This window comes from Anneissia japonica, unplaced genomic scaffold (genome assembly GCF_011630105.1).
Source record: "Anneissia japonica isolate Jap-2015-1 unplaced genomic scaffold, ASM1163010v1 scaffold1889_len2455224_cov183, whole genome shotgun sequence".
Classification (NCBI taxonomy): Eukaryota; Metazoa; Echinodermata; class Crinoidea; order Comatulida; family Comatulidae; genus Anneissia; species Anneissia japonica.
In genome coordinates this window covers 1,538,337-1,558,636 of record NW_022752980.1, presented here as the reverse complement: position 1 = coordinate 1,558,636, position 20,300 = coordinate 1,538,337, and the positions used below count along the sequence as shown (strand labels likewise).

General features: G+C 31.5%; 1 protein-coding gene across 4 annotated transcripts in view; it reads right to left on the bottom strand.

The window, feature by feature from the left end:
* Positions 1-20,300, bottom strand: part of LOC117122575 (rho guanine nucleotide exchange factor 28-like) — a 57,478-nt gene that overhangs the window by 13,201 nt on the left and 23,977 nt on the right. For 2 of the 4 annotated variants that reach the window (XM_033268190.1, XM_033268193.1), the window contains exons 6-13: positions 17,963-18,070; positions 17,109-17,231; positions 16,772-16,810; positions 15,767-15,849; positions 15,326-15,404; positions 14,738-15,032; positions 14,380-14,430; positions 12,244-12,362 (exon numbers count right to left, since the gene is read on the bottom strand). In XM_033268190.1, the coding sequence (XP_033124081.1) occupies positions 12,244-12,362; positions 14,380-14,430; positions 14,738-15,032; positions 15,326-15,404; positions 15,767-15,849; positions 16,772-16,810; positions 17,109-17,231; positions 17,963-18,070 (897 nt within the window). The remainder of the gene's footprint in view (positions 1-12,243; positions 12,363-14,379; positions 14,431-14,737; positions 15,033-15,325; positions 15,405-15,766; positions 15,850-16,771; positions 16,811-17,108; positions 17,232-17,962; positions 18,071-20,300) is intronic. The other 2 variants (XM_033268191.1, XM_033268192.1) reach the window with 2 other exon arrangements.

Genomic DNA, 20,300 nt, shown 5'->3' with positions numbered 1-20,300 from the left:
CTCATTTTTTTATGTATGTATACACACATAAGGCCTATGTACTGTAATAACAATAGGATAAATTTACCTGACCGTTTTCAAGAGGGGAAAACCTTGAATTTTAAAGAACTTAAAAGTAATTAAGACACCTCAGATGTCGGGAAAACCCATTTCCCGCCTTCTAAGAATCAAAATTTTTCCGGGGGAGAGCCCCCGGACACCCCTTTCTTTTCGGGATTTGTGGATTCATGGAAAATATCATATGCAACTACTCATTTTTTTTATGTATGTATGTATACATACATAAGGCTTATCTACTGTAGTATCAATGCGATAAATTTACCTGACCATTTTCAAGAGGGGAAAACCTTGAATTTTAAAGAACTTAAAAGTAATTAAAAGACACCTCAGAAGTCGGGAAAACCCATTTCTTGCCTTCTAAGAATCAAAATTTTCCTGGGGGAGAACCCCCGGACCCCCTTTCTTTTTGGGATTTATGGATTCATGGAAAAAATTGTATGCAACTACTCATTTCTTTTTTATGCATGTATACACACATAAGGCCTATTTACTGTAATAACAATGCGATAAATTTACCTGACTGTTTTCAAGAGGAGAAAACCTTGAATTTTAAAGAACTTAAAAGACACCTCATAAGTCGGGAAAGGTCATCCCGCTTCTAGGAATAAAAATTTTCCCGGGGGAGGACCCCCGGCCCCCCATATTCTTTGGAAACCATGAATTTGGAAGAACAAAGTCATTAGAACCCTAGCTTAAAAGTCGAGAAAGGTAATTTCCCGCCATCTAGAAATCAAAATTTTCCCGGGGGAGGACGCCCGGATCCCCTTTACTTTTTGGGAAAAATGTTGACCCCCATCCCCTAGGTTTTTCCAGATCTGCATGATTCATATTTCCATTCATCTTATAAGTGGGCCCCCCCACTTTGAAAAACGTTCCGCCGGCCCTGATAATAGGCATGAAGGGGAATTCCCAAGTTATACCTTTGTTGTATAGGTAATCTTACAATATTTTCATGTTCTTTAGTTAAATAAAAGATATAAAGTGATGAATTAATACAAAGATATACAGTGATGAATTAATACACTAGACACATGGTTTTATTTGAACACTTTATTATGACATCGTAAAGTGATGAATAAATACACTAAACACGTGGTTTTATTCGTAGGCCTAGAGGCTAGGTCTAGCCTAGGTAAACATCGTTCATTCATACATACGTTTATTGAGCGTTACGTACGTATTAGGTCAAAGGTTACCACAAATTTAACCCAACCTCTATTTTACGAATCCCCCGATTTACGTATGCCCTCCGGTCCTGTACCGTACGTAAAATCGAGGTTCTACTGTACCTAATACCTTACTTTTGAATAGGTTAGACAAATTTTAATTTAAAAAAAAAACATATTAGGATTTAAAATATATATTTTTTTCAAATCAATTCCATAGCAATGTCTATTATTCCTTCTTTTCAATCAATTTTAATCTCATTTGAATAATTTGTTCACATGAGGCTTGCCCTCACATGACAGTATCAGTGACCAAAAAAGAAAATTTACTTTTTAATATATTCACAAATCTCCACATTATAAGCTTTAAAATGATGAGTCATTTAGAAGAATCAACTTGTTAATTTCCAATGAGTTAAAGCATTATGGCTTCTCTGGGCTAAAGTATACAATACTGCAACATTCTTATGCTAATTACTCAGTTTAAGCCATCCCTGAAGTTTTGGGATGGCTGCCTCATATTACCAACAAGTATACTCATAAAATTGGAAAATAATGCACTAAAAATTTTATTTGTGGTATCAAACATGACTCGAATCAGGACCATGGGGATTACAAGGCTGGCATCTTAAACATAAAAAATTATAACTCCACTCCAAAATAACGATTATATATCATAATTACAACTACATATTGGTGCTTTACATCAACAAAGTTTTTGTTAAATTACTCTGAAATCCCTAAAAAATCCAATTTTATTTTTGTCTAGAGAAAACGAAAAAAAAAAGCTTCATTCAGCGTCAACTAGCAGAATTAGAGTTGGGTAAAGTGTGATGGAAAACTGTAAATTTTTGTGACTGTGACGCGACTACAATTTAGAATAGTAACGATGATGTTTAGAAGGAAGGAGGGGATTCTCAACATCCTCATTACAAATCTGTATCAACATAATGCATCGTTTCGAATGTGCTGACGTCACTTCAGGTGTGTATGCTTGCGTGTAATGAAATTCACCAACATCATGTATTGTGTCCAACGTCATTGCGCTGATTTCCTATGTGAAAGTGTATGTCACGTTGTGGTGTGCGGGCATATGCTGACATAGATCTGTCCATGCAAGTCATTTATAGGATATGATTAGACAATAAATTAATTTATTACCAAAATAATAATCAAAAGTATGATGATCATTTTTTCAATATGGTTATAATCATTTCCGCAAGATGCACATACCATCTTATATTTATCCAAGCTTAAAGAACATTATAAAACCAGATGATTTTTTTTTTCAAGAACAATAATATATACATAAGCACATTGATTATTTAACGGTAGCTTAAATAGAAAAGCTGTATTAGCATTTTTTTAAAATATCTTTGACTGATAACGTAATATTTTAAAATTACCTCTCTTTCCTGAAATTGCCTTCTGACATTTAAGAATGCTCTGCATTTTTATTGCCAAATTTCTTGCTAACGTATTTTACTGTATTTAGTTTAAAGCAGACTATATTGATTGGTTTATATGTATTATATTTCAACACTACATTTATGAGTGCATATTCTTTTAAAGCTTAGTATTTAGAAGTGAATAATGATGTATATTTTATCATCATATCTAATAATTATTGACGTTATTATATTCTAAAAACATTTAATTCAAAAGATAATAATAATTTAATATATTTGAATACTGTATTTTATTCATTCTTTATGTAAGATATAATGAACCAATTTGCTATATAAATATTACAACGGTCGCCCCATGCCATTAAAGACACCTCCAATTAAAGGCCACCTATCTGCATCCCGAAATTAACGTCTACCTTTTATTTTTATAATATTTTATATAATCAAAACCAAAGCCGATATAGACAACCCCGGCCCAAAAAGTGGTCTAACTGGAGGGAGACTTGCATTGTTATTTAAACTTTCTCCTCACAGACCAAAACTTTCAACATTGCATTATTTCATTTTGTTTGCACATCTAATTTATTGACTTTAAATGTCTTGGGGCTTCTCATGACAATTTGAATTTACCTTTTATCTGGAAATATAATAATTGCTGGCACGCACAATTAGTTTGTGAACCCCCTACATCCACTTTTGTGGCCCCCGGCAACTTTCCGTTAAAAGTGCACAAGCGTCAAGGGACAGTAAACAAGAAACTTAACAGAAGTCCAATCCAAATTAACACTAACTTCCTTTTAATATGTTTGCAAAATAACAAGAATTAATAGTGAAAGCAAAACAAATATGACAAAAACAATCAAGGATCTATATGAAGAACCTTCCTATAAAAAAAAAATTCTTCAGTTTACTTGCACCTGTTCTGCCAAATTTGTCCACTCATTGGTTCTCATTGAGTACGCTTAATATATTAATAGGCCAACAGCGGAAGTGTGTCTACTGCCTATTGCTGTATCTAGAAAATACTACCACGATCTAGAAGGCGTCTTTTAAAATAACCATAGAAGGCGTTTGTATCGAACGCGTGATGCGTTTCTATGATGTCTGGTTGAGATTTGAATGCAAGTTTGAGTTTCAAACTCAATTTGTTTTCTAATAGGGCGTCCCCTACCTTGTGGTTGCAGTACTCATCATGCACCTCCACCAGACTTACTCGCTCTTACAGGGTTAATTGCCAGATGATAACATTGTGTCTATGCCCACGAGGGGGAAATAGACACAAAAATCAGACAAGGTCCCCTAGAGACCCAAGGTTGCTGCAGAATACCCCCACTGCAGTATAGCCCCACCCTGTAGTGCTGAATTGGGCAGTACAGAAATAGTGTTCAATTATGTAATTCATCTCAGCACTGGTATTTGTAATTGTAACTTTTGTCGTCTACTGTATATATAAATTGAATTGAATATCAAGAACCAAAGATTGCTTATATCAGTGAAGCCTTATCATTTAAACATTTTAGTGATAGGCACACCTATTTCTTAGAGTTTCTTACACCCTATGTTTTTCTTCCCGTGTACTTCGTTCCATTGATAAACACCTTCTGCATGGTTAACGTTCCTTTTCTGTTCAGGCCCAACTTCTCAGGAATCAGTTACCGTACTCGCGCGAATAAGCGCCCCGTTTGAATAAGTGCCCCTCCTAACGTGAAAATTTCCTTAAGCGCCCCGTTTGAATAAGCGCCCCTTCTAATTTGAATAAACGCCCCCCCCCCTCCTCAATAATTCCATCAATCCTGGACTGTGGATGTTGGCATGATTTGAGGTGTGGAGTGGAATAACATTCTCCTTTAGTCAATATCTAAATGAGGATATTTACCTTGGACAGATGAGAGCTCCCTGGACAGACAGTATTATTTCCAACTTTCATCTTCTTACATTTTTCTATAGCTTAGTCCTACTGCTTTTCCGACAATTTGCACCTTTAACACTTTCTCATCAGATTTTTCAAGAAAACCTGCAATGGTCATGCCATCCTGCTAATCTGAATCAGCCGATGGCCAACAAGCTAACCACCACCACTAATTTCATCTGCTATTCTACTAATATGCAATACTGTACTCACAACATTCTTGTCATGACAAGCCATGCTCTCTAGACGATTATCTTTTCCACCGCACCACCATTCGTAATTTGTGGTTTCCTGATGTCCTTATATAATCGTTTTTCATTCAAACTGTGCCTCCTGAATTTAATAGGTTCTCAATAAGAACCCCTCGATTTTCTTATATTTCCATAAGCGCCCCCTCAATTTCCACTCTGTTTTGATAAGCGCCCCGTTTTAATAAGCGCCCCTCAAAAAGTACAAAAAAATAGTTAGACAGTCCACAAATTTAGTTCCATTCAAAAAGCATCAAAAACTTTGTTATTTTAAAAGAAAGTATTACATAATAGGTGAGCTACCTAATATCATCATGGAAGGCTTAACAGTAGGATCCCGAGCCAGAGGAAGACAAAGAGGAAAGTGGAGCGATGACATCAAGCTATGGAGTGGTACAACATCCTACGTAGGAGCAAAAAGAGCTGCTGAGAATAGAAGTGGATGGAAAACTATGGTGGAAAACCTTCGTAGCGAAGACGGCACTTGATGATGATGATTACATATCTTAAAATTAAGTTCAAAATTTGGTATGAATTTTTAAGCCCAAAATTTTGGGATAAACTGACTCAAACCACTCTTTAGGCAGGTAGCCAAGACCTAAGAACAGCAAGACACAAGGCATTTTTTTTGGATTGATGCCATACTCTGTGAAATAGGACCTTCCTTACAAAATAATTCAACAACATGATAAAAAGTTCTACTAAAAATAAATATATTAAAAAGCTTTTAACAGGTGTCAAACCGCGCTATCAGTAAGTAAAAGATGCAGAACCGAGCATGCCTTCTAAAAATTGATATTTCTTTGAATAACTTTGAATTAGGCATAGAAATAGTATGATCATTTCCTGATGTTTATGTTCAATATAAACTTTAAAAAATTTTACACATTTAATTCACTACATTTTGTATCATAATTGTTTAAATAAATTGTTTGTAAAGCGCATAGGGGCAATGTGCAATATGCACTATATAAATATAACATTATTATTATTATTATTATTAAAGTTTGTACATTTATAATTTTAGAACAATTTTGAACTTAAGATCGGGGAGTCAATTTACACAAAGGTAATGCATTAAAGCATCTTAATTCTTAGGGTCTTAACTTGGAGGCTGTAAAATGCAAGTCATAATCTGATTATTTATGATTTAATGTATTTCTACAACCTCCATTCTCCCTCCAACCCCTTTATATACTACACCAAATTAACACATTAAATCCTAATTTATAGGAATAATGATGAACAAAAAGTAGAAGTTTTAATTGACTAAGATTCATATTAACAAGCTAATCATTTATTTTAAGGTATATGTCACAGTATACTTCCCTTTGACGGCTTTCAGGAAAGAGTTAATTAAACGCGAGCTTTATGTTGACCTGTCCTTTTCCGTAATTTTTTATCATATATATCAATTTTACAATCATACTATTTTAGCAATTCACACCAATTCAAACATCAGTAAGCAGTAGTCATGTGATGCAATGGAAACAGCTCAAATTAATTTATGCTAATTAATTAATTTATCAAAATAATAATCACTTTTTCTATCAAATTTTAAGAAAATGTCTATCATTTTGTGAAAATAAGTTTAAAATTATGTCGAAGTTTGCAGACATACCTGAGGCTGTCTTGGAATCACACATATTTTCTTTGGATACTGATTGTATGTGATAAGTACATCCTGATTCATGTATGCTTCATTATATAAAACAAGCAATACATTTTTCAGACAGTGATTATATATGCTTTGGATCAAAGAATTGAAACCTACATTTAACAAACAAACTAATTCAGTCAAAGCCAAATTGTTTATCTAGTTAATCTGCTAAGAAGGGCTAATTATTGCTTAGCTCCTCTATGGCTCCACACAGTAGGCCCTATTGATATGTAAATTAATTACTTACTTGTCACTGCTTGGTATTTTTGTTTTTAGTTTTTTCAATTTACTTGATCTTGAGAATGGTTCCATGATTGACCCGAAACGTCAATCTTTCTTGTCATTAAATTTTGTTTTGAAAGCGATTATATTAATGCATAAATTTCATGAAATAAAATTTTCACCTCTTCAAGGATATAGTTATGGACGCAAAATAGTGCTTCCCTAACTATTTGATGAAACCTATTGTAAACATCAAATTCTTAAACAAAGATCCCTTACACATGCTAGTTTTTTATATATCGACAGCATTATACAACAACAATCACAACTACATGATAAATACAAGCACGATATAAACCTATCTCTGAGCTCTCTCCAAAATAACAAAAGAATCAAAACCTATTAAAAAAAAAAAACTATTGTAAGAACAAAGGGATAACTATAATTCCTTCCATCAACAAATTGTGTTCACATTGAGGTACAGGGAAGGGGGTCAAGACCATGATTGGTTGGCCAGAAACTAATTGTACTGAACAATTGTTACAGTCCTGAGACATGATTGGTAGAAGCCATTTCTTGTCTTCAAGTATACAATTAATAGAATAAAGAAATCACTTTACAACCATCCTCTACCTACCAATCTAATAATTCATTTAGGTATAACAAATAATGGTTTGTAACAAATTCTTGGTAAAATGCCACTTATAAATTACAGTAGTGCTTAGACTTGGTTAAACATTTAAACTGTTTAAATCATTAAAGAATAATTCTATTAATGTACAAATCGGCATCAGCTAAATTTCACCCTTCTCATAATTGTAATGAATGTTGGTATAAAATAAAATAAATAAAAATAACCACTCATATTTAAAAAAAATTGTTTTATCCAAGCACAATGTGAAGTAACACGCCAATAAATTATTAACTAAGACTGTGCCTAAAAATTTTTTTTTTAGATATAATCAGCATCGAAGAGAACTATATGAATCATACTAGGATCTTATATACCTTTTGGAACCCCTTACATGCCTTGTTAATTACAACATGAGCTTCATCATTCTTCACTGTTTTATAAAGGAAGAAATGAATAATAAATGAAGATGAATCAGCCTGCAGTCTCACCCACTACAATGGCCCGAGGACACTGGTTGCCACGACAACAATCAAATTCAGCCCAATGTGTCAGAAATCTGTAAAGCCGCTGTAATTTTATTTGTCATCCGAAAGGAGAAAAGCATGTATAGTAATATAATTTAATTATTAACATGTTTAAGAATAATTGCTATTTGGTATCAGTAGCCATCTTCAACAAAAGAATCCAGGTTAACCTGGTCAAAAAATGACTTGGTTTTAAGGTATTAATTGTCCCAAATAACCAGTTTCACTGGATGAACAAACTTTGATTTAATGTTGTATACCATCGATTTATTATGTTTTGGTAATACTAAATGAATTTATCACTGTTGTTATGACAATCATTACCTTATTGAAGAACTAGAGCTATCATTATGTATGCTGGGTAGTAAGGTTTGAGTTAACTTACAAGTCTCTTGAAGGTTTGCATGGCGGGTATCAATAACAAAATCATTAATCTTTTGGTAAGCCATGTGTAAAAACATGGTCTTTGAGGTAAAACCACTGGTTGGTTGTCTCAACATTTTATTAGTGACATTGTTCTGACCGCCATCAGCTTTTAAGTTGTCCGCCGAAAAGTGGGACAAGGACACCAATAAAAACACAGATATTATGTTATTGCTGATATTGAAAGTGTAGATGTTTAACCATATTCACATGATTCTCTCAAGTTGCGTGCTTTATTAGTATAATCATCTATATTAATACAATTACCTAAAAATGACCCATATTACTTCCTCTGAAAAAGAAAAGGCATTTCATAGCAGAGGTCACTGTGGTTGCACAGTCAACAAGGGAGTACTGACATCTCTCAGAGGGTTACCTCTGTGCAAATACTTAGCTGTTAACCATTGATTAAATGAAGCATAAAAAACATGATTTCTGCTTTTTTTCCAAGATAATAATTTTAGAAAATTAAGAAGGCAGCAAATTTCATTAAACTATTTAAAAAAAATCTTGTTTTCAATATTACTATATTACTGGTAACTAATTATATACATTTATGGGTTGTACAATAGAAATATGTAAAGTAGCTTCTTACAAATATATATCACTATATACATTTTCTAGGGTTGATTGCTATTTTCAAACCCAGTCTTGAAGTTTTCCATCCAATCTAACGCTAATTCCATTGCCCTTCACTCACCTTTATTAACCTCCTTGCCTATCATTAAAATCTACTCTTATTATTAGAGTTTACTAATGTAATTACAACCCACCCTTAAAATGTCAACCACTCACCCTTAGTTATCTACAGCTACAACCCTGAGTATAATAAAAACTAGTTAAAATATTTAAATTGGTTGATTTCAGTTTGCATTAAAAGATTAAACTTTTAGTTTATTCTGGATACATTATCCCCAAAGTGATTTATATTTTCTGTACATCCTACAGATCATTTTGATTTATAAATCAAGGTGGTTAAATTGACAGGTAGATTTCTTTGTCAGAGCAACATGGAATAATATACTATAGTAAACAATAGAATAACACAGTATATTATGAATCATATACTATGTTATTCTGTAGTATTGGATGTACCATCATAAATGGATGGGCAGTTAAGCCTAGACAAATTTGTTTATGCGTAAAATACTGTTTCCTTTTCAACATCCTTATCATCAGATTGACTATCAAATTCAAAATAATTCTTAAAAAAGTGTGTCACTTTGATTTCTAGGATACAACGTTTTAGGGAGAGGAACAGAAACCTTTTTTACTAAATTTACAATTTGTATCTTGTCCATATTCTGGTTTTTACATTTAAAAGTTTACTAAAAATCAAATACATAATTCTTTCTTGTAATCTATTATCATAAGTAATTTTTAAATTGAGAAACTTAGGGCACAGAAAAAATTATTAGATTATCACTCTTTTTTTTAAAAAAAAAGTGATGAGGACGGGCATTTTTTTTTTTTTTTTAATTTGGAACAATAGAATACTGCTTTTTTTTACATAGAGAGGGAGGGACTGTTTTTATTTGGCAAGAATATTGTAAATATTGTATAAAAAGTGATTTAATTTTATTGTTTTTCTTTTACAGAAAATGTATTTCCAGTCACAAAATTGCAGTGGTTTTTTATGCTGCTGAAATAAATGGCAAAACAAATACTTCTTTTTCATTCCCGCATCAATATTTCCCAATTTTTTGACGCGGGTGGAAGTGATTATATAACAATTTTTTCTATGTGCCCATAAGTGTACCAAATCTTCTTGAATTAAGAAATTTAATTCATATTCTTCATATGGTGTGGCAAAACAAATATTTCTTTTTCATTCCCGCATCAACATTTCCCAAATTTTTGACGCGGGTGGGAGTGATTATATAACAATTTTTTCTATGTGCCCATAACTGTACCAAATCTCCTTGAATTAAGAAATTTAATTCATATTCATTTAACTTTCATAACTCCAAATTTAAATGTATCAAACATATAATTTTTGATGATTCAAAATTTAAGAATATGATAATTTACATGATCAATTTATATCGAAATAATACGATTAAACCAAAATCTTATTTTAAGTATTATTTTAACAAAATAAGAACGGAAACAGCAACAAAAGTGAAATTATTAGGGATTACAAATATTTTGACTGATACAGCTAAGATAAATACAAAAGCAACTTCTAGACATAGTAAGCACACAAGTACACATGTATCAACGGATGTACAAGTACACATAGTTTCATTTCAATGACTGTGGTAAGTGCTATAATTGGCTGTTTACATAAAAAATATAAAAAAAATTAAAACTTGTTTATCTTCATTAAATTTTCAGTTTGAAACAAAAAATAAAAAACAAATTAACAAAAATATTTTCCAAAATCAAAAAAATATCACACTTCTTAAGGCAATTAGTAAACTTTTTCAATATCAATATCATCATTTATTTCTTTCATCCTTTCTTAAATATTTAACAAATAGAAAATAATGAAATTGAGCAATAATAATATTAGAATAACTGTATAAGTAATAGTAATTTAACATGTCAACAATAAAAGAGGCAACAGCCCTAAAAGAAAATTCGGTTGGAAAGATCAACCAAAACTTCTCAGGCTTGCCAAGTAATATAAACTAGTCCATTCTATTCCATATGACTCAATAGGATCTCGAGCAAGGGTCTAAAAGGCACATCTATTTTTTCCTTCACATGCTACATTGTTTTCTCTATTTGACAATGCAATTCTGTTTTCAATTTTCCCTCTGCCTAATTGTTTTGGAAGGCATTTTTGGTTTTAAAAAAACCTCGCAAAATTTTTACTTTTCCCATGCTAACTTCTGATCTTTGTTATCTATAAAGGCTGCCAAAAACAGGTATTAAAAAATCTTTTATTAATTCAGAGATTACCATTGTGTTATTATTCATAGATCATGAGGGTCCTACATGTCAATGGTGGGTAAGGTCATCCTACATTAATTATGATAATATCTATGACATATGATATTAATTAGTGGAGGATATTTTAAGCATGGTCTTTGGAACTAGTCAATGAAGTATTGCTCAGCTAAGTAAGTAGGCCAAGCCCTCCCTGATCCACATCATTCCTATACCAAGGGACCATTTGTCTACAATTTTTACCGAAACATGCTCTTCAACTTGCCGAGTGAACCAAAACTTTAACTCTAATACCTTATATGGCTAAGGTAACAGCATAATATATACGAAAATGAAAGGTACTATGGGTATCATTAATCAGACGACTTCCTTCATTAGCACATTAATTAACTCTATCTTTCAAATTAGCTTTTACTAGCATCCTTATTAATTATACTCTCGTAGTTTTGACACAAGGCAAAAGTGTGATCTTATTTCATTTTCTGTTTTGAAAATCTTTCGTTGGACATGTTTAAGAAAGTTGTCATTTTTTGCCAAAGTTTTTGTTAAACTTTGCCAAAAAATATGAAACACATGGATTTTTTCAAGGTGTTATATGATGTGACATAATATCATGTTTTCATAGGATGTAACTGCTGACCCTAATTAGCATCAAATATTGATAGTACTATGAACATCTAATGTTTATGCTGTGCATTTTCTGACTAGAGAGCATAGGATATGTTGGGAAGAGGGATGAAGTGAGGAGCTAATGCATGAGTACATGTGAGTGTACATATGCCAATTATACAATGTTATTGTTTCATATAATCATCATGATATACAGTATTAGTTAAGAAGTACAAAAGTTACCCATAGTTGTGATGTACCAATTGTTTTGTGTGAAATTAAAAAAAATATATAAAAATAACAAAATAATAATAATTAACATTTATTTTAACGTTGAAAAAATTGATATTAAATTAATCATCAAGGGTATCAGATATATTGGATAAATATATAAACAAAGACACATTTTCTCACATATTTTCATTGGAAATGCACTACCAACATTTATTTTTTGAAACAATATAATTAAACTAACATGGCTTACCAGTTTTTGCTTGTCCATTTGAATCAGACTGGAGGGATTTTGAAGATGGTGTCCTGTCTGGTGCATCCTGGAACTCATCATCACTTAACTGTCCACCAGCTAAATGTCCAAGACTTTTACTATCAATATAAAAGTTAGATGTGTGAACAGGAATGATCTTCCTGGAGAAGATACCGCGCATCATTATCGGCATTTTGGCTACAGTGTAAACACAACCTTAAGGACATACAGGTATAATCAGAGCGTTTAGTTTGTTTGATTTGAGCGGGACCACTCTACTAAAATCTGCTGTAATTGCTGAATCTTTCATAAACGTTAATCATTCTCGCCAAGTGTGTGCATTTCGATCTCTGTCATTGTCTGTTGTTGCTTTTTGGGTCATCTTTTACTTACGGCCAAAACACTACTGCAGTAATGCAGTAGAAAAACCATGAACATCTGCATCTTCTATTAATTATATAATGATTTGAACTCAAATCGATCAGAGTGAATTCTCAAAACATAACATTGCTGATACCTGTCAACATATAGAATATACCTCTTAGAATAATCCTCTGTAGCGTACACAAACTTATAGTAATCCAAGAAAAAACAGATTGAATTAATCCTGTCTGCCTCCAAATAAAACATAGGGTTCAAAGTCCATTTTTCTCTTTTAAACTCTTTAATATAAAAAACACCTTTTGTATGCACAAATTGGCATCGGCGAGTACTAATTTAATCTCACGATGATTCTTCCAAAGTAAAAACACTTGCGAATGTCTGGAGGAAACAGATTTAAGTGCGCTTAGGAAGCAAGAGAAGAAACTTACAAAGAAGCTCAAACTTGAGCAGCCTAGCAAATCTAATTACCCATATTCACTGGTAATACAATTTTGATTTAAAAAAAAAAATGAGTTAGCCGGACTCTGGTAAAATTATAGAGGGCGCTACACATATCTTATTATTACATCATGCGCATTCGGACGTCAAATCTAATAAAATTATGTAATCGTAGCACGTAAAATAACTAGGAACAAATCAGAGAGGAAAGAATAGTCATTCCAACTATTATAAAACAGGAAGTTATAAATTAAAATATTAACAACAATTAGCAAATCAAATCTTATGGATCAATGTTCGTCAAGACATGAATTATTGTAACAGACAAAGGAAAATGTAATCCACCTTCTGAATAACAGTCTTTAGTAAAATCTATATATTAAATTGTACTATTTATTATATATTATATATTCTATATACTATACATGCTTATATTTTTACTTATAAATTTAATTTTATATATATTATATTATATCTTGATATTAATTTCTATATTTTACTATTACTATTGTTATATTATTAATTATTTTCATTATATTTTCTATAATTAGTATTTGTCCACAGGATATAATAAAACATACCAATAAGAGCAGAATGGTTAGCATAGCAGTTCAAAACCAACAAACACTTACGACTTTGAATAACGAAAGTTTACAATTAGTGTATAGTCCCTGACAAAGACAAATGGTTTTCAGATAAGGTCCATTAACAATTACAACAATGGATAATTTGAGAAAATCTTGCAAAGGGCAACAACATGATCCTGAACATGATAGTAAGGGATAGAATTAAAAATGCTATAAAAGGACACAGCAAAGATATCACCAGGTTAGTGCACAAGACATTTTTGAAGGCTTGAAAAGCTAAAGGAAATTACTTTTATGATAATATAGAAGCTTATGTTGACTATAGGGATTTTTATCAGGGATTTTAGTCTTGGACAAGCAACCATCCCTCTCAACCCAGAAGCATAAGCTAGTTCCTAGTAGGTACAAATGCAGAAGTGATTACTAGCATACATTATAAAATACATCTCCCCAAGGAACTGAGTGTGTGTCTCGTAGGTATTGATTCATTGACCAAAGTTAATAATGTGAAGCACATAATAATATTAGAGCTTACCTGCTGACTTAAAAGCATAAAAACCTTAGGATTATTTAGTATATCATTGTTATTATTACTAAAATATTAAACTCTATGTTACATATAAAAGCACTAAATTATTAAACCATATTATATTATTATTATTATTACATGCCTTACTGATTATTGACTAATCAATCAATCAATCAATTAATCAACCAATCGACTTACTCCAGTTGTTGGTATACCCGCTCGTAATTTTCAGTCCTTGAGTACAATATTCTATTTGTTTACAAAAAAATTGAAGATGGCCAAAATTATATATTATAAATGTTACAAATTGCATGTTTTCCTCTGAGTTCAAATTCACAATTAACATCTGATTCCAGTTCGATTCTTCAAGTTCTATCCAGACTATGAAATTTTCTTTGACAAAATACTGTTGTATGCCCATATATAGTCATGATGCGCCTATACATGGTCATGTGATGTCATCATGACCATATTTAGGCATATCACATGTTTTTGTCAAATAAAATGTGATAGTCTAGACAGGGCTTATGCTTTTTATAAAGAATCTTGCACCAACCTTCTTGCTACCGACACATCGCTGTGCCGTTGATTACGATTATTCACCCGATGATTGCTCGCCGCAACCGCCCAATCTGATTTGTACGTAGAGTTCACGTATGGCTCCTCATCACCCGAGCTGACTGATTTGCGTCGTTCTTCCATGTGATGCACTAAATTATTGTTGGTACCTCGACTGTTCTTCATGTTTTTCTCGTTTGCTTCTGTACACCCCTCAGACTCCCCAGAATCCTCGTCTTCATCTTCTTCATTAAATGATGCAATGGCTCTCAAGGAGACAGCTGGTTTCATAACTTGTCAGAAAAAATATTAACAATTTTAAATAAAAATAAATTCTATACACTTATAGCAGATAAATGTTGGTTTGGAGAACTATCATCATTTGGACAGTGATATGTCTCTGATGGACACTTGTTCTTCCAAGAAAGATGGCTAAAATAAGTAATAATAACAAAAACAACAATGACAGCGGCAACAATGATGATGGCAATAGTAACAATAACAAGAAAAATTAGTTACTGGAAAATGTATTTAAATGTACATATATAATATACATACAATAATAGAAAAAGTATAGAGGAGTTACCTGAATTTGATGTTCCATCTTTGTCTGTCAGTGATGGACAAGAACAGCTAAATCTTGACAAGTTCTCCCTCCTTGATGCCTATAATCAAGAAAAACTACAAGTTGACTACCAAGCAAGAGCAATACATATAATATAAGCATAATCATAGGACGTACAATACAAAATATCCTCAACCCAAGACCTTTCCCATTAACATCCACTTGTTCCTGGTGGATTAGTTCTTCCCAATGCAAACATACATATAAATGCAGACACTTAGACATATGTCTACATATACCTATCAGCGTATGCAATAAAATGTATTTCCTTTATTATTTATATATTAATGGAAAATAAAGTTGATCTTACCTGGTCCATTAGCATTAACCTATTGCTATTTCCCACACACTAGTGACACAAAAAAAACACAAGACAACCTTGCATACATTAAAGATACTTACCTGGCCCATTAGCTCCTGTCGGTTAATGTCTTGGTAATCTTGTACCTTGTTGGTAATCTGTTGTAATTTTTGCATACTGGCTTCTGTAACCAAAGAAAAATTGAAAATACACCAAGTTAACATTAATACAACTGTTTTATTTTAGAATAATTAAGGTGAATTTTCAAAAGAGCCATGTTAGAAAGGACAATGGTTACCAATTCTGACCTCAAAAGATGATGACAGTGGTGATGAATGATAAAAATGATCACAAAATTATATTAATAATCACATATTTTATATAGCTTCCTACAAAAAAGTATCTCAGAATGACAACTAATGACAGAGGATGATACTGAATGATTATGATAGTAATCATAAGAATGTGATGATATCATATGAAGATGATAATGATGATGATGAGGAAGATGAGGATGATGTTGATAATACATAATGATGATGGGATGTATATCGGTGATCATGGTTAGGATGTGATGTAGAAATGACAATGATAATAAATTATGATATTGATAAATGATAATGAATGATCATGATTATTATTTGATTTAAGTTTATTCAGAAAATCATTGTACAAATATAACCACATACAAAATTGGAGAAAAATGAGCATCAAAATGTATAAAGTAGAGGGCAACCCAGTAAGGCAATGAGATCCAATACAAATCTATATTACCTTGTTAATTTGATGATTGATGATGGTAATGGTAATACAATAATAATGAATACTGATTACTTGATTTGTTTATTTTCATTTACTTATTGAATGGAAAACACAATTTTTGTTTTCCAAAATGGTCTAGTTTTCTTAAAATAAGTTATCATTTTAAGAACAATTACAGTAAATATAAAGAATACAAAACAGTGATAACCAAAAAAAAAAAACAAAAAAAAACAATGGTGATCATGATTATGAAAAACAATTTCAGTAACAAATAAAAACAGTTGATGACTCTGATAATGATTCTTTGACATGAATATAGAACGAACGAAAGCTCCAAATCTTACTAAAGACAGTTTCACAGGAAGATGGTGTCAGCGTCCGGTCTAAACACATCAAAATATGGGATATCAACAAATATATTAGTATCGAAATAAATAAAGTATAATTTGATTATCCAGGACAACAAAATAAAGCTGAAGGGTGTATTTCAAATGGGATCCTGCACATTATTTTGAGAAGTTAAAGCCTAACCCTAAATATGTATATAATACTTTTGGTAATGACTAAGAATAATGATGGTGATAATATTTATATTAAGGTTGGGGTAGTTGGTAAGAATGATGATAATAATAACAATATTGATGTTGATGATAATGATGACTACTAAAATCCAAATCTTACGTAGAACACAAGAAGACTGTGTCGGTGTCCGATCTGAACACTCAACGAACTCATCATCATCCTCATCATCGTCCTCCTCTTCTTCCTCATCGTCATTTTCATCGTGGAGCGGGACACCGTATCCTGCAGGGTAAAAAGAGTCAAAACCATACATAAAATATATTTATAGTAATAGTATAATTTATAGTTTATGTTTGTGTAGGTAGAGATGTTTTTGAAGTTGGTTTCAAACTAGAAATAAAGGTATTATACTATGTGTTAATACCAACTCCTATTATAGGCTGAAAATGATTCGTAAGTATTGCAGATTTAATAAAATATCCTACTAACAATATCAATAATAAAAATAACATAAATGAAAAAAAAATAGAGCAATATATAAAAAATTATTTTAAAATATTAATTTAAAAAAAAAATAAAAAAAATAAAATTCACTTAAAAAAAATGAAATAAAGGAAATCAAAATCACTTAAAATTAATATAGCAGAACCCTCCATTGGGACACCCATATTAATGGAACACCTCTACTAATTACACACTATTTTGGTTGAGAATCAAGAGAAAATACATTTTTTACTNNNNTATATATATAATAAAAAATGTGTGCTTGGATATGTAATTGTAAATGATGTATTTATAAATTGTACAAAAGATAACTACTTCAATCCTTGAATATTGACACGATCACCTGGATAACTATAAGATTATCTGAACATCCTCCATAAGCTTCAAAATAAAACTTCAAGAGCATAATATTATTAATATCAAACATGGCGTTACCAAGTCACTTGCTGCTCAATAAGGACAAAATAATTATACATAGATCAAACCAATTAAAGATATGGATATCTTACCCATTGAATTGCTGTGCGCTTGCTGATGGTGCATTAAAACCTGTTTTTGAGGCGGGTCGTCAACCCTTTTAAAATTCAAAACTTCCTGTAGCATCTGTATCTGTTGGTCTGAATAGTGAAGATAAAAATACAATGCAAATCTTATTGGATTTGTTCACATGCAGTGACTTTAAGAAGCCAGCATCAGTCAGGTCCCTTAACCTGTGTACTATATTCTTTGTGACAGTGTGTAGCTTGATACTGGCTTGTATGAAATGAACCAGTGTTGAAAGTAAGTGCTACGCATGTTCATTAAAAGATGCATAGTAACCATCACAGGCGACTACCTGGCAAAAGGTGACTAATCCTAACGAGTAAATTATGTAGGCAATGAACAGGTTTATGGATATTAATATGTTTTAAATAATAGTCTTCACTCATTAATCAACATGGACACTGGGTTATGCTAAGCAAATGCCTAGGTTTATTAGTGGGATTAAAGTACTAGTTATTTTTACTCATTAAATCTCCAATTAATTTTTCTGCCAGTGGATTGCTGATTTACATTACTAAACCTCTATTCACACTATAAAATTTCCTTTGAAAAATAACTGTTGTATACCCATATACAGTGATGATATGCCTATATATGGTCATGATGTGATGTTATTATTACCATATTTAGGCATGTCACATGTTTTTGTCAAATAAAATTTGACAGTCAGGACATAAGTAGCTAATTTTAAATTATAAATAAAACACAAAAATATCTAAAAATGAAGGTATCCCACCTTAGTAACCTTAAATTTACTTTTAAAACCTAAGTTAATGCGTACATTTCAGATCCTTGTCAGTTAAACTTGATTCGCTTTGTATTACGTTTTCAGCTTTCATTTGAAAATTAAATAACTTCCTTGTCAATTAATAAATGCATAAAGAATATTTTTCCTTTATACTTTGCAGACCCATAAATACGCTTGTATGCAATCTTTTCATAGTATTGTCTGTAAATCAAGAATCCCTGATTTTAAACATCTGTGACTTTGTCCATGTAAACATTTAATTATTTAGCATAATGGCCAAAAAATATTTGGGTCGATAGAAAAATATAAATAAACTGTACAATATTGAATTTTTCATGTCAAATACAAAGACACAACTGAATTTATAATGACTCTACAGCTATACATTTTAATAAATTTGATTTTGTTATATTCTATAGTAATAAGCATCAATATAGAAATTGTGTGTGCAATCTTTTAATCTAAATAATACATTTAAAATACTTGGCTTGAATCTGACAGGCAGGTATGGGAGTTTTTCTAGGAATTTTTACACGTTATTTGATCTAGTATTAGCAGTTAATTGCTTTTGTTTTTAAGGGTTTTTTCCCTAGATTTTAACTAGAGATAAAATAAACAAAAATGATAATGTTTCTAAAGATATGAGCATGTGTGTTGTTAGTTAAGCCTACTCAATATGGGCATAAACTATGTTTAGAAATGACCAGGTTTATGGACAGAATTATAATGGACTACCAGTTGTAAGTCATTACTTACTCAACATGGGCACTGGGCTATGCTAAACAGTCAGAATGCTTCTTATTGGAAGGTTATAGGTGTCAAGTTTTATACCAACCTAAAAATAGGTTGTTATTACAAGTCTTTAATGGATGACTATTAAATGCAACCAAAATTAACCATGGATATCATCTGTAAAAGGTTTGAACACAAGACACAACTAAGGAAATATAAATGGAAAGTGTATTTAATGATCAAAATAGTAGGTGTTCTAAATATGGATGTAGGAAGAGAATTTTTTTAATTAGTAACCTAAAGTTAAACTTCATATCCTGTTTAATACAGGAAAATTATCGGTATCATTATATAACTATGGAAATTTGATACTTTCTTTTGGGAAGCCAGTCTCTATTTCTTCCCCATTTTCTTTTATTATTTTTTGAAATCCTATTACAAAAATTATATTTATATACCATAAATTACTTGTATCTAAGTCAAAAATCTAGAAGCGCTTTTCAAAAGGTGAGTGTAAATAACAGTTTACCTTTAATTATATTATGTCATGATACTCAACAAAACAACTCCTGAGTATTAGAGAATAATCATTTTGATTCTATACTAATTATCATATCACTAGTATTTAGTTAACAATACATTATTATTATAATACTATTTTAGTGAAATAGACAGGAGGTCGCAATGAATTGCTTTCCAAATATCCAAAATTGCTGTCAGAAATTTATGAATTATAAATTTTATTTCAAGTAGATAATCATGAAAAACTCTTGTGACATAAACCAGAGCCTTGCAGGCGTCAACGTTCCTATGCATGATACGTG